This window comes from Gobius niger (assembly GCF_951799975.1).
Source record: "Gobius niger genome assembly, chromosome: 5".
Classification (NCBI taxonomy): Eukaryota; Metazoa; Chordata; class Actinopteri; order Gobiiformes; family Gobiidae; genus Gobius; species Gobius niger.
The window spans coordinates 12,485,006-12,499,683 of NC_136856.1; the positions used below are offsets into that span (position 1 = coordinate 12,485,006).

At 42.7% G+C, this 14,678-nt stretch overlaps 2 protein-coding genes across 3 annotated transcripts in view; both read right to left on the minus strand.

The window, feature by feature from the left end:
* Nucleotides 1–3,275: 3,275 nt before the first annotated feature.
* On the minus strand, nucleotides 3,276–5,003 carry gpr151 (G protein-coupled receptor 151). The gene has a single exon (XM_079556990.1). It carries the CDS (start codon nucleotides 4,725–4,727, stop codon nucleotides 3,435–3,437), a length of 1,293 nt encoding a protein of 430 aa, XP_079413116.1. The 5' UTR covers nucleotides 4,728–5,003; the 3' UTR covers nucleotides 3,276–3,434.
* Nucleotides 5,004–5,673: 670 nt separating this feature from the next.
* ppp2r2ba (protein phosphatase 2, regulatory subunit B, beta a) overlaps nucleotides 5,674–14,678 on the minus strand; it is an 82,023-nt gene continuing 73,018 nt past the window's right edge. For both annotated transcript variants that reach the window (XM_079556441.1, XM_079556442.1), the window contains exons 7-10: nucleotides 10,837–11,006; nucleotides 9,286–9,377; nucleotides 8,229–8,352; nucleotides 5,674–8,006 (exon numbers count right to left, since the gene is read on the minus strand). In XM_079556441.1, coding sequence (XP_079412567.1) covers nucleotides 7,851–8,006; nucleotides 8,229–8,352; nucleotides 9,286–9,377; nucleotides 10,837–11,006 — 542 coding nt within the window. In that variant the 3' untranslated portion in view covers nucleotides 5,674–7,850. The remainder of the gene's footprint in view (nucleotides 8,007–8,228; nucleotides 8,353–9,285; nucleotides 9,378–10,836; nucleotides 11,007–14,678) is intronic.

Genomic DNA, 14,678 nt, shown 5'->3' on the forward strand with positions numbered 1-14,678 from the left:
CAGCATCACGGTGATTTCGATCGATATCATATAGATTTAATACGAAATCCCCCCCATTAGTAGCTCAGCTGTTATGTGACGGCTGAAGGGTCTGTGCCCTTTGCATCTCCCCATCCCTCCCTGAGATGAAAGCGTCAAAGATTTATTCTAATCAAAAGCCTCTAAATACCAAGGCCAGACCCCCTGAACCAACCTTTTAGTGCTCCCAGCTCGACGATCCGCCGTCCGTACAACCAGGTGATCCCCCATTTAAGTAACTGCGCCTCTGAGGGAGAGCGGCGGCGGCTGCCAAAGGTTTTGCATGTGGCCTAATTGCAGCCAGTCCCACGCTGCGCATAATTAGCGATGGCTGCCACGCGCTTCCCGTGGAGTTTCATTTATTAGAGATGATGATTGGCTCGGGATAAAACACAGGGGAGACACACAGCGGGGCGGCGCGCAGAGCCAGGAGACCAGTAAAGAGATGCGCTCACCTGCTAAGAGCTCCCCCTGCCGTGCGTAATGACCTCATTAAGCCCAGCGCTGTTTTGACACCCTAAATCGTGATTGTGACACGTTTTTAGCCCTTGCTCTTTCCAAATGTGTCTCTTCTTATAATCGGGGACAGTTGTCGGACAGTGAAACATCACAGCTCAATGAGAGTGTCCCATGCTGCGGCTCTGCCTCCCCCTCCACAGGTGTCCTCTCCAGTCTCCAGCCTATGTTCAGCTGATTTTTGTACAGCTCCACTGGAAGCGAGTCTTTTATAGGCTCCTAGGCTACTATAACTTTGTATTTTTGTGCATTTGAAAGCAGACCAGTGCTGTTTGTTAAATTGATGGGAAAATGTGAAGTGATGATGTGAGATTGACAAGTTAATTAAGTTGATTAATACACATTAACAGTTCTTTAGGGAGGAAAAGGTTTTACTTAAACGTTAGGCTTAGTCTTTTAGATTATTTCTATATGTTACTTTGCAGTTTGGCATTAAAAGGAGACCCTGTAGCCCACACCAATTTGGGGGTCTCCACGATCTTCTGTTTAAGGTTAAGGTACTTAATTGTCCACCGCAAGGAAATGTATCCTTTGCAAGTGCTGCCGCTGGGGCAACCTGTAAGGAGCAGTGGGTGACAGCAGTTCCTTGTCCGGGGACCCATCTCCTGATGTGGAGCCAGGCTGATGGTCTGTATCACCTGGCTGGAGTATTCACCTATTGTACATGTTTCTAGTGGTAGGGGAAATCAGAGTACTCGGAGGAAACCTTGCATACACGGGGAGAACATGCAAACTCTACACAGAAAGGCCCCGTCCAGTTGGGAATTGAACCCAGCACCTTCTCGTCCTGCAAACTAACTACTGCGCTATCGTGCCGCCCCAAGACCCCCATCATTCATAAGTGTCTGTACTTTCTAATAATGTAAAGTTCAGTCGAGTATAATTAAAAATAGCAATAGGCTATAATCTCAAGGTCAAATAAACCAAATGTTCTTGTTACCCCACTGCACTTTCTCCAAGGTCCCCTGGGAGTGAAACCCCTGCACTATTTTGTTCTTTATCTAAAGCAGTGAAGTTTTATTACATGTGAAGAATGTTTTGTGGCTCACCTCACATTCACAGGTTGTAAAATATTACAAACCTTGCCTGTGGCTGTGTAAAATTCAGCATGCCTAAACGACTGCCTCAATGCACAAGCAGATATTACTGGCCATAAAACTGCATGTTGTATTATTGATAATGATAAAGAAAAACTACCATAAACATTTCTGCTTTTTATTGGGCCATACTGCTCAAAGGTGAAACATTGCCTTTGCCTATAGGCTGACAGTGTTTCTTTACGGTGCGGTCACTTCCCCAGAGGCAGGACTTTGCTCTGAGTTAAGTGCGGCTCTGATTGAGGCACTTGGCTCTGGCTGTAATAAAGGTCGCCATAAAAGATTAATGAGAGGGAAATGTCAGGCAGGAGGGGGGTACAGGGGTGTTAGCTCTAACTGCTGGAGACTGGAGATGTATACTGACTAATTTTCTTAATCTTATTTTATCCTTCTCTGGGTAGCTGTCTAATAATGAAAGTGCAGCTAATGGCATATGCATGTGGCTGGAGTGACTTTTATAGGCTTGTTAATAACGAGGTGCCTTGCTGTTTCATCAGACAGACATATTGATTACAAGATTATCCATGTCTTGTAAGCTACTTTTTCAACAGCTCCCAGCTGACTCACCGTGTTTACACTGTGCTGTTGATAGTGATGCAGCCACTTATAGGCAAAATAACATAAAGCCCTCAGATATTGTACAAAACAAAAATTAAATCAGAATTTTTGTTGAACCTTTATTGAAAACCCCTGGCACTCAAAAACATCAAGTACATAGTATCATATTTACAATAGTTTTAAGTTTGTAGAATAGTGGAACACCCACTGAGACACGCTAACTGAGAGTGAGCCTCTGAAAGCACCAAGTAGCTTCTAGAGCAGATGTGAGACATCACATTGGTTATAAGACCAAAGAAACTATTGAACGAATCAGACTTTGAAGATCTGGATTGCAACTAGTCCTTGAAACAATGCATTTTTAAAGTACCAGGTTGAAGACTACACTAGAATTTAGAAAAACCTGGCTGACATCAATGGGGCAACTTAGGTGGCAAGACCTTTACTATGGGTGGCAGCTGCCACCCCTCTAAATCCACCCCTGGGGAAAACATATTTACATATGTTTACGCGCTGATGAAGACCTTTGTTCGTTTGGTCACAACATTTTGGCTTGGCCATCAGAATAAAGGACTTTAAGCACTTCTTTTTGCTGCACATATTTGTTTGAACTACTTTGTTTCTGAACTCAGAACAACTTTATTATCAAGAACACTCTATACTGCTTTTGATTTATTTGGACATCTGTGACAGCAGTGTTTCCCAAACTTTTCTGGCTGCACCCCCAAAATTACCATGTGAACAACCTGGGACACTCTTAGTAAAAAAAAAAAAAAAAGATTCAGCAGCACAGCATTTAAAATCTTTTAAAATCTTTTAAAATTAAAAACAATGTTTTTCTTATTCATTATTTATATATCCTAATACATCTTGAAATCAATTTGGGACTCTTTGCCCAGGGCCTGATGACCATTTGGGAGGCCTTAGCCCCGCTTTGGGGACCAATAATCAAGAGCTTTTGTTCTCAATACAAACCAGCATGTTACACTTTCAGCATCAGATCAGTATCAGTGTCAGTGTCTGTCCTAACTTAATTCTCAAAGCCTTTTTTTATAAAAAAAAAAAAAAATCACATTTCAAAAAAGTATAATAGAACACCGAATATGGCATACCTCCGGTTATGCTGTTACAATAAATCCACAAAGTCACACTTTGCAACACCAGCAACACTGCACTTTTTTATATCTTCAATGTTACTTACAGTCCCATAAACATGTATCTCAACATGAATAAATCCAGGTTATTTTATTTTGGGCCCTCTTTCTCCTGGTGCTCCCACGGCACTGGATCATTCTCTGCCGTCTGCGACCCGCCCTCTCGCTCGTGCCAAAACTGCTCCACATCGGTCAGCACTATCCCCTCTTTGAGACTCACGGCGTCAGCCTCGTTCCCCTTGGCCCCTCCGCCGTCAGCCTGAAGCTGGTCCTGAGAGTCGCTGTAGGAGAAGCTCATCCCTCGCGCCGACTCCTCTGGCCTCGGACTCGGGGACAGCAGAGAAGTGGGGTTGTGAGGTCCCGGCTTGGCTTTGGGAGGTGGTTGCTTTCTCAGGGTGAGGCGCCTCCACAGCCCTCTGTACCCCTCTCTAAACTCTTCAGACAAGGACAGGACAATGAGTGGGTTGACCAGAGACATGGAGAAGGTCAGTAGTTGTCCTGATAGAATTAGGAGCAGAGGCGGCGAGGGGAAGTACAGATTTTCAGTTTGTTTCTCTGCAAGGTGTCTGTCCCATACCCACACAACCCATTGGGGAAGCCATAAGATCGCCATAGCAACAGTCAGGCTAAACAACATCAAAGTCAGCTTCCTTGACCTGATTTGGGTGCGCAGATTTTGGGTTTTGCTCGACCGCCGTTGGCATTGCCCATAGGCTTTCCAAAAGTACATCAAAGCAAAACTCAGGGGTGCGCAGTAGACGCTGAGGGGGTATGCTTTGACATAGACTGACATGAATCCTCTTGCTTCAGGCGGGACAACGAAGACGCAATTTAGACCTCGGATACTCTTTTGGAGAACCGTGAAAAGCCAGTGCGGGATGGTGATGCAGCAAGCAGATAGCCAGATGAAGAAGGGCACCACGAGGATGGAGCCCAAGTGGATGCTGACTTGCTTGGTCGGGTTGGACACGTAACGGTAGCACGCCTTTGCCAAAACGGCGACCGTGAAGCTCTTGGCCGCCATGCAGGTGTGCAGGAACCAGTCAGAAGTCTTGCAAACCGCCCAGCCAAGAGTCCAGGTCGCCTTGGAGAAGGACGCCGCCTTGAACGGGACAGAGAACAGCAGGACAAGCCCGTCTGCAAACATGAGGTTGAAGATCAGGGAGTTGATGAGTGACAGCTTTCCCTTGTGAGCGTTGGTGAACAATATGAACATGGCCGTCAGGTTGCAAGCCACACCCAGGGCGCAGATGGCAACCAGAATGGATGGGACGAGGACGCGCAGTTCCCCCGGATCAAAGTGTTGACCTGAGGTGTGCCCATTGAGGGACCACTTGTCAACGGAGCCGTTCATAGTTGAGTTGTAGTCCAGAGTAGCATCCATCTCCTTCAAAATTGAGAGTCAAAAAAGTCCAAAGCAGGAGATTTGACAGAGTTGCTGAGGAATTTTCAGAACAAATGTCTTGAAAACGTAGTGAGAGGGGATTGAGAGGTGCTCTGTCTGTCCTTGTGAGAGACAGTGGGATCCAGGGCTGAATGCTGCTTATAAAGGCACGGTGTGATTGGCAGCTCGTGTCTCCAGCTGACACACGGTGCGTCAACCGCAGCCTCATGGGAGCCAATTAGAAAGTGCTCATGATATTCCAGTTGAATATACGTGCCGTACAGTATATCTGTATGTGAATGAAGTAAATAATTAGCAATCTATACAGCTACAAGATTTAAGCTCTGGGTCATGTCTCAAAGGCTTCATTTAAGCTCATAGACAAGTGAGCGTGTGATCAATATACTGTCTGCTTAAGAGCTTTCTTAATTCAAGGTTTTTGTCTTGCATTTTAATGAACTCCTGTTTACTCTCACATAGGTCTCAAATACGTTTTCTTGTGCTGTGTGCTCAAAGAATGCAAATGGTCTTGTAGCCAAACATAACATTGAGACGCAATAGGCAGAAGGCTTACAAAAACATTTCAACAAGATCCGACATTTCAAATCCCTAGCGGGACAATTATCATAACATACATTTGCATATTTACTTCGTTTTAATTGCTCTTCTTCTTTTTTGTATATAGAGAATATGTTCATTTTTGGTGACAAGGAAAGAAGATCACATTATGAAATAGATATTAAATCATTGATTTTTTCAAACTCATTCCTAACTTTCCTAAAGCATTTCTAATCCCAATCCATCCCATTTCTTTACAGGGATAAGTTTCTAAGCACTTTTCACGACTTTCAGAGAGGAATACTGTCACGGTTAAAGCAAACAATAATAACTAGCTTACTCGTTCATGGCCGATAAAAATGATTTACAATTAGAAGCATGTCGCTCTAAAGTCTTTCTTCATAAATGTCTACTTTTATAACATACTGAAAATCAAAGCTATTCCACAAATGGAAATAAATCAGGTATAGAGCCTTTAATCCCAAATCAACCCCCCACTGTGACGAACACTTGACTACCGCCTCTCTCCACGTGGGGGCGCCCTTGACCCGCTCCAATAATCAGGACGATGATGCCGTCAGGGAAAAGGAGACAGTCTCACAAAGCAGGATTTGAACTTGCACATCTTTATTTTTTTTTTATTCAAAGAAAGTCCAGTATAAGGACTGCATGGTAAGTCATTTTGCATCTCAATACATTCTCAGCTATAAAAGATTCGATTAGAAGAGTCACAAAGGAGGTTGTTTAGAAGAAGACATTACCATTTGAAAGGAAATCACACAAAATAATTCCCTGATTTCACAGAGTTTGTTTAGACCTTTGTCGGCTTTTTGTTAAACGGGAGTAAGAACACAAGATTAACAGGAGACTTCCAACGCTAAAACTAGATTTGAACCTGCTCCTTAAAATACATTAGAAATGTGGACAGGCACCGCAGCATTTTAATCTGGCTACATGTTCATAACCAGTCAAGAAGGTACAGCACTGTGAAAAAGTTTCTTATGGTTTAAGCTAAACCTCTCCCAAAGGCATCTCACAATTGTTAAAAAATAAAGAAGTGTTATTTCTGTTGAAAGTCTATACCTCAAAATGGCAGCATCCATCATGCCGCTCCTGAACCCCATTCACACAAACGCAGCGTAATTTGCCTGCATTGTGCCAGAAGGGGGTTACAAGTGAATCGACCCAGAAGTCATTTCCCGGCATCTTGTATGCGCCAGTTTTCCAGGAACCGTGTGTGAAAGGGGCTTTTGGTGTATATATAAAAAAGAGATCTGGATTGAGAGCAAATTAAAAAAAGAGACCTTTGGCCCATTTCTATTACCGTAATATAAACATTCATAACAAAAATAAGTGAAAAGATATCTATTGAGGCATTCTTTTTTTCCAAACCTGACTAAAACTTTTGCACAATGCTGTATTTTACTTGCATAGTGCTTCATTTGTCTGAAAGCTGTGCGATTCTGATCCGATACATGCAAGAAGACCTATTCTATCATACGGACATTTCAAATTCAGAAGTATATTGTGGAAATTGCCATCTATCGAGTAACATTAAGCACTATGCAAATAAGATATCAACTACTTACCGTATGTACGTATGGTTTTGACATCAAATAGACTGCTGCGTCCTTTCCTAACCAACAAGTATGTCGTTGTTTCTATCAATTGATAAACTGCCCTCAAGCACTCTGTCTACTTGGGTTATTCAAAGTTGAGATCTTGTTAAAGAGAAATAAAACTAAACTGGAAATGCTAAACCATGACTGATGCCAATTTGAAACATTTTGCACTCCCTTAAGCCCCGCACCCTCCCGCCGCCCGCCCATTACATCGTCAACATAAAGCCCCCAACATACCAAAAGAAGGCACCACAGCTTCTAAACAAACTTAAAAAGAACAGCATTCGAAATTAAACGGCCTGAACGGGCTTCTTCATTCATGTTACAGCAAGGGGGGGGGGACACACACGATTACTCCATAAAAAGGGCCTGCAATTCGTCACAGGCAATATCAATTATTAACAGTCTCCTTTCTCATTTCTGGAGTATTAAGTCGTTGTGCTGTCTTTCGCCTCCGACACCGAGCGTGCAGAGGGGCAGATTGCAAGGTAGGGGGCGCTGTTGCTACATGACAAGCAATCCACAGTCATGTTAGCCATCTCTTCTGTGTGCTATATTCCCCACATTCTGCCCTTTTTTTTATCACTCAGGGTCCAAGGGGGGGGGGTCGCTACATCAGACGTCATTCATGCAGCGAGCCTCTGTTGCATAAACGCACTTGGTTTCACTTCCTCCTTAGTGTCCGATTGGTTAAATAAATTAAAATTCACAATCCATTCTTAAGAAGAATTCCCCCAAAAATATCCAGGCTGCGTTTGTTTCTGTGTATGGAAATACTCCTCAGCTGATTGGCCAGACTGTAGCAGCATCAGGAAAAGCAGAATGATTGTTACAGTTACGCTCCAGCTCCTCCCCGATTTTTCCCCAACTTTGCTATCTCCCCCATATTGTCCTGTCTTCCCAGTTGGGAGATCATGGGGTCAGCTGGGGGCAGTTTGGCCTTTTAGTTGACCTTGTCTTGGAAGATGTAGAGGTTATTTGTAGCCGCCACCGCGATGATGTTCTCCTGCGGGTGCCACGTCGTGTGAAGGATCTTTTTGCTGAAGTCTAAGCTGTCCACGCTGATCTCGTCCTTGCGCCGTTTCCCGCCTACGCACACCTGCAGAGAAGAGAAAACGTGTCATGTGTGGCTGAGGCTTTTGTTCAAACGTTGGATTTCTGATGCAAGAATGTGTCATGCTCTAGATGGGGAGGCGAGACGGTTTTCTTTATTGATATTGTCTAAAGTGAAATCCACATTTGTTGTCCCTGATCATTTCTCTTAGTGACTATAGGGTCTTGAACTGTCTCTATTACAGGAAAACATCACGGCTGCTTTTACCTTGCGAGGTTTGAGAATTGCTCTGGGTTTGCTGTTTTCTCTCGATGCTTCCAATGTGACGTCACGTTTCGTGTTTCGGTCGAACATCCGGAAGAAGTTGTTGTAGGAGCCGGTCATTATCACACTGTGGACGGAGAGCAGAGAGCGCGGGGGGTTAAGGTATTGATTATCGAGGCCCATTAGGTGCATGAGGAAAATAATGAGTGAGGTTTAATTGCATGTTTAACAAGAATACATAGAAGGATTGCACGTTTAGTGTTACACATTTCTAGGAGGTTTCTTGTTCTCTTATTAAAGGAATGGACCACCATTTTTAAATACTGAGATATGTTCTTACCCTAGTTTAGACGAGTTGATATGTAGCTGTCTGGTCTTTATGCTTGCTCGCAGTCACGTAAACAGAGAACAGACGGTGTTAGCATATAGCCACACCTCTTCTCATCTATGGATCCAAACGGAGGTGACGACCAAGCTCTTCCACGTTTTCCCTATTTAAATATGGCTACATGAGCCTGGTCACGATCCAAGTATAGTCACACAAAATTCATCATATCGATTTTCTAAGTGGACAAAAGAGGAACTATATTGCAAGGCGTAGTAATATTACTACTTCTTGCAACATAGTACTATGCCTTGCAATAGTTCCCTTTTTTATCCACTTAGAAAATCGATATGATGAATTTTGTGTGACTATACTTGGATCGTGAACAGGCTCATGTAACTATATTTAAATAGGGAAAACGTGAAAGAGCTTGGCTGCTTCAAACTTCACCCCTGTTTGGATCCATAGATGAGAAGAGGAGAGGCTAAATGCTAACGCGGTCTGTTCTCTGTTTAAGTGACTGAGGGCAAGCGTAATGCTACATATCAACTCGTCTAAGCTAAGGTAAGAACATATCTCTGTATTTAAAAACGGTGGCCCATTCCTTTAATATTGTATATAGATATCATTGTGTTTGGACAAATGCTAATCCAATAATCACTCATAAAAGCATCAAAGAGGCACTAATAGGCAAGTAATCTCCCAGTACATAATGGTAATTCTGGTGTATTGTACCTGTCTGATCCATTCCAGACGCACTCAAACTTGTCAAAGATGCAGTCGTTTTCATACAGAGAGCACAGTTTTCCTCGAAGATAGTCATGTACCTGAAAAAGAAATGGACCACACTATTACACAAGCATAAGACATTAGCCACCATACACTACGCAACAACATTTTAATTTAGATTTAAAGCATGAATCTCCAACCAGTGAATTTGGAACTCTAATACATTTTCAAAGGCCAGGAAGCACATATGTGGAACACTGACTCAGCGTCATGAGTTTGACTCCTGGCTTTTCACTCTCCTCTCTTCACCCCATTTCAGGCTTGACTGTCCAGTGTCACACTGGCCCATAGTACAAGTGCACTGTAAGCTGCACAGCCATATGCTCCACTGCACTTCAGTAATCCCTGTGGCCTGCTGACCTGCACTAAGAAGTCCAATGCAGGTGAAGCAGCTCTGGAACGGGACACAGAATCCCCTGAGTCCATCAGACGCTCTGCTTTATCAACACTGACCCCTCCCTGAGATGGCGTCCCGAGATCACACACTGTGGATGTGACCTCAGCGACCGCACAGTGGGAGGTCCACTCCTTCAGTCAGCTCTATCCATCTTCTCTCACGGACGCTCGGTTCAATAAGCTCTCCTGGGCTAATGGCTGAAGATGACACAGTTACAGATAGGCCGTGCGACAGGGAAACAGGATTAAGTTGAGTGATCAGGCTAAAATCAATATGGTTTCATTTGAAGAGCTTTACCTATGAAGGCTGCAAGCGGCCCTACAGACCCCTGCAGTGTTTACAAACTGAATGGCTCTCTTCCAAAGAATAGTATCATGCGCTAAGAAGACCTCGATATGATTTCAGAGGATTAATTAGCCTGAGGCACACACTCCACCAAAAGTTAATAATCGAGATGTTCAGGCAAGTTACCTAGATTTAATTTGTTTTACGTTAGAAAGCAATCAATCAATGTGGCTTCATTTTTAAACTGTGGGAATGTTTTTCGTTTATACCATTCGGGATAAGCTCAAGATGTTTGTATCTTTATGACTAGGAAATTATTTTTTCCAACTTAAGCATACAATGTGGGTCAAGTGTTTTGATACAGTGGTGGTTTAGTGTGCTGGGTCATTATGGGTTATGATTCATAGTGATTATGGCAGCTGCTGATTTGTGTACAGGGCACATTGTGCTTTATGTCATAGCAGCATCTGAACCACCGACCAAAGTGAAGTTATACTCCAAACAAATACTAGACAGCAATTTTCTCCATAATGGTCACATTTTTACTACACTTTTCTGACTCCACTGGGCACTCAAAGTTATTTACATCAAGTAACCATTCAATCTTTCACACATTCTTCCACACATTCTTACACAAACACTGGAGGCAAGGCGGTTTAAGTGTTTTGCCCAAGGATACACAACACTCGTTTCCACTTATTGGAGTCAGTTGATCGATCCACTGACCTTTAGAATAATGGGTGAACTCTAGCAACTGAGCGACTACCGCCCCTACATAGGCACATGCACTGTCCTGTGATAGTAGGCGGATTTACCTGGTACGTCTCCAGAGGCTTATTCTCCATCTGCAGGTCCCACACCTTGACAGTGAGGTAGTCCCTTGTCATCAGGTAGCGCCCGTTGTGGCTGAACTTCACGTCTGAGATGGATGAGATGATTTCTGAGAAAAATGAGCGCGTTGAGGGATCCTCCGGCTCCTCGAAATCTACAAATGGAAAAGCACATAAAAAAGACAGATTATTTTTGGCTGTAAAACGCATAACTCACCCTGTAGGAGGCGGTGGCAGACAGAGCAGTTTTTAATCATAGCTGTAAGGGGAGAGGCAGATTATGTTTGGGTGGGAGGCAGTCATTAGCGAACAATAAGAGGCACAACAATGGCGGGATGCGAGGGAGAGACCGGGGCAGCTGCATCTCTTCGCCTGGAATTTTTCTGTGTGCTCTGGGAGACAGTGGTGGGTCAGCTCAGCGTGCTGGGTAAATATTGGTTATGAGTCATATTGATTTTGGCAGCTGCTGATTTGTGTACAGGCCAGAGCACCAGGGGTAAGAGCCAAGCATTCCATCGAGAGCTGTCACTGTCACTGTCACTGATCCTCCCATCCCTCCATCCTTTCTTCTCCCCATTTTAACCCATCCTTTCGCCTTTATTTCAACATCATGACCTATGATGACACTATGTTGCGCTGTTTCAGTTCATTCAGTGGGAACAATTTATTCAAGGATGAAAAAATAGCATTACAATTTTGTCATGTGCTTCACTGTAGTTTGGAATGGCAAAAAAAAAAAATCTTGAACCTTGAAAGTATTAGCGTCAGTCTGCGCCAACCGACCACCACCAACCACTCTCTCACCCAGGCTTCTTTATTTTACTGCTTTAATGTGTTTTCAATTATTAAAGTTTTCTAGCATCCAATTTCTTCAAAATGTATTTAACAAAGAATGTCTTGTCTGTCCCGAGCTCCGTTCCTTCTTTCTTTCCTTACAAACTAAACAAAAAACAAAAAACCTCCACCCTTTCCCCCTCTCCCTCTTCCTCTGCTCTGGAGAATTGCCCTGTGATGTGTCAATAGGGAGTCTAACAAGGGATACAGTTGGAGAGGTGAAGAATAGGGGGATGAGCACCGGGATAAGAAAAACAAATCAATGTCAAAATGCCGAGTCCATTTGAGCCCAGCTGGATTTGTGTGTGTCAGTGAATACTCTGTGTGCATGAATTTATGCCCTCCTCCCGTCCCACTTACAGGGGTGTATAATGGGGCCCCTGGGGAGTTGACAGAGGGGTGCACACTCCTGTCCTGTTGCTTGGTGACTTGGTGATCCCCTCTATTCCATCTATCCGTCGCACTATTCCCCAGCAATAGCACTGATTTATTCAAGTCCACAGCTCAGACTGTCGGCACAAAACAATAGGAATGCAGGTTGTTTTTTGTGGGAGGTTTTGGGGATGTTTCATGAGCACAATTTTTTTAACATCTAAATGTTTTTTTGTTAAAGGTACACATAGCATTAGTACGTCAGCATCCTTGTCTAACTCTCATGTGCCAAAGTCATTTTATTCTCCAAGCACAGCTGCATCTTTTGGTACTATTGAATATGCCACTGCCAATAGAGGTCGGGATTGAGTTGTCAGAAGATTTCAGGAATTTCTGGTGCATTCAATAATAACTAACCAATGGGAACCAATTTGAAACACACTATAGCTATGGTTCACATAAAAGCATGCAGTGTGTTAAATGTATTTACCAGTTGAACCTCAGCTCTCTTCGTTATTTATTTTGTTATATTGTTTTGGCAAATGTTAATCGTTGCGCCAGGAAATATAGCAAAGTTGTAGAGTTATAACATTTGCTCTATGAAGAACCAAAGAAACACCATCATAAATATGAGGGTTCAGAGTTGTGTTTTTCTCGTAGTAGTAGTAGTAGTAGTAGTAGTAGTAGTAGTAGTAGTAGTAGTAGTAGTAGTAGTAGTAGTAGTAGTAGTAGTAGTAGTAGTAGTAGTAATGACAGCTTTAATAGCAATAGTAATACTAAAACCAAATGTTTGCTCACATTGGAATGAAGCCAATATGAAGTAGCTGTAGTTATTATTTTAGCATCATGATAGATAGAATTACAAGCAGTGGTCTTGCATTTGTGGTCATTATATTTGTATTGAAGTGGCAGTTTGTAGCAGTAGTTAACAGTAGTGGCCTATGCGTAATGGTACTTTTGATGCTGTGATATTAATAGCAGTTGTAGTAGCAGGGGAAGAAGCAATAGCAGTGATCCACAGTTATGACCGAGGGAAAACAATCAGGGGGATGTAGTTTTATTGTCTTGTTTGCTGTGTGGGAGGCAGTCGGGGATTTGGGGCGAAGAAGATAGAGGGATAGAAGAAGGTGCCGGCGCGTAGGAGGGAGGGCACTACATACATAGCTCACGGCTGTGTATGAGATCACGCTGGGAAACAGTGGATCAGTATTAGCTGAGCTGTCCTGAGGCTAACAAGGACACCTGCCTGCTGCGAGAGGCTACTGTCTCACACCTGACACCTAGAGCTGTTGAAATGAAGAGACTATGGCCAAGTATTTATAGCCGTCGTATAGTATACTGTGAAACGGTGAAACTTTTAAACTTGCATGTTCGCTTTTCTTGTGATACAATTCTTTAAGCTTCGATTTAAAAGCAAAAGATGAGTCTACGAGGTAAACGAGAAGTCGACGACACCAGAAAAATGTAATATTTTTCACTAAACTGAATGAACCCGAATAATGAGAAGATATTTTCTTAACCTCCTAATTACTGCAAATTAACTTCTTGATGTTTTGCTGTAAAACAATCATCAATTTTCAAATAGAAGATCAGATGGTATCAGGAGCCAGTCAGTAGTGATTTATTAATGGACAGAAAAACAGGCTTTTTAATACCGTCAGACAATCTATCCTTACGATATTCATACGTTATCCAGTTATGGGACAATAACTGGTTCCCTGCTACACAGAGCCCTATTCCCAAAAATGTAATAAACCTATAGAGCAATGGTTCTCAACTGTTGGGTCGCTGAACCATTTTCGGTCGTGGACATTTCTCGGGGAACATTTCTTTCAATATCCATCCGCTGGAGAGCATAAAAAGCTTTCCGAGTCTGTTAAAATTAGTTAATTTGATCATTCATGATTTCATGCAACAGCAACAGTAGCAGTACTTGGAAAATACTGTATTTTACATTAATTATATGGACAATTTCATTACTATTTGGGTTGCGAGTGGCTTGTCATTATAGATTGATGGTGGGCCCCAACACAAATACCAGTTGAGAACCGAGAGTCATACTATACTGTATAATTTTGTCTATTACAATGCCAGTAGGTGAAATACTACAGATTATTTCATTCTCTTTAAATATATCCAACCATCAGTTTCTCAAGAGAGAGGCTTTTAAGTTAAGGGTCTTTTCGGTTCATTATTCTATAGAAAACGATCAGGAGCTTCAAGCAAGTCGCATTTAGATCCCTAGTTATTAACATAATATAGGGTTTTCATTATGTTGAAATAATTGCTGCATGAAAAATGGTGGTGGCTTTGTTTCCACTCGAGAGCCTTTCGACAATGGGGAAAAAGGACGGGTGACGATGACATCATTACAAAGAGATAAGTCACGCTTTTCCAGGCAAAAAGATTATCTTACACAAAGACGCCATCACATGTGAAACCGCCAGTGAAATTCAGTTCAAGATGTCAGCCACTTCCAAAGTGCTAGTGGTTACGCCAAAAAAAAGGAAGAGTTAGCTACTTAAAATGCTCATTTGTCCAATAGTTAAGAATAAAGAATAGCCGTAATGATGATAATATGACAACTTCATAGCTAACCATTGTAATAATATTAAAATGAA

Bases quoted from the DNA above. Each gene is read 5' to 3' on its own strand.
- gpr151 (XM_079556990.1), bottom strand. From the start codon at position 4,727: ATGGATGCTACTCTGGACTACAACTCAACTATGAACGGCTCCGTTGAC.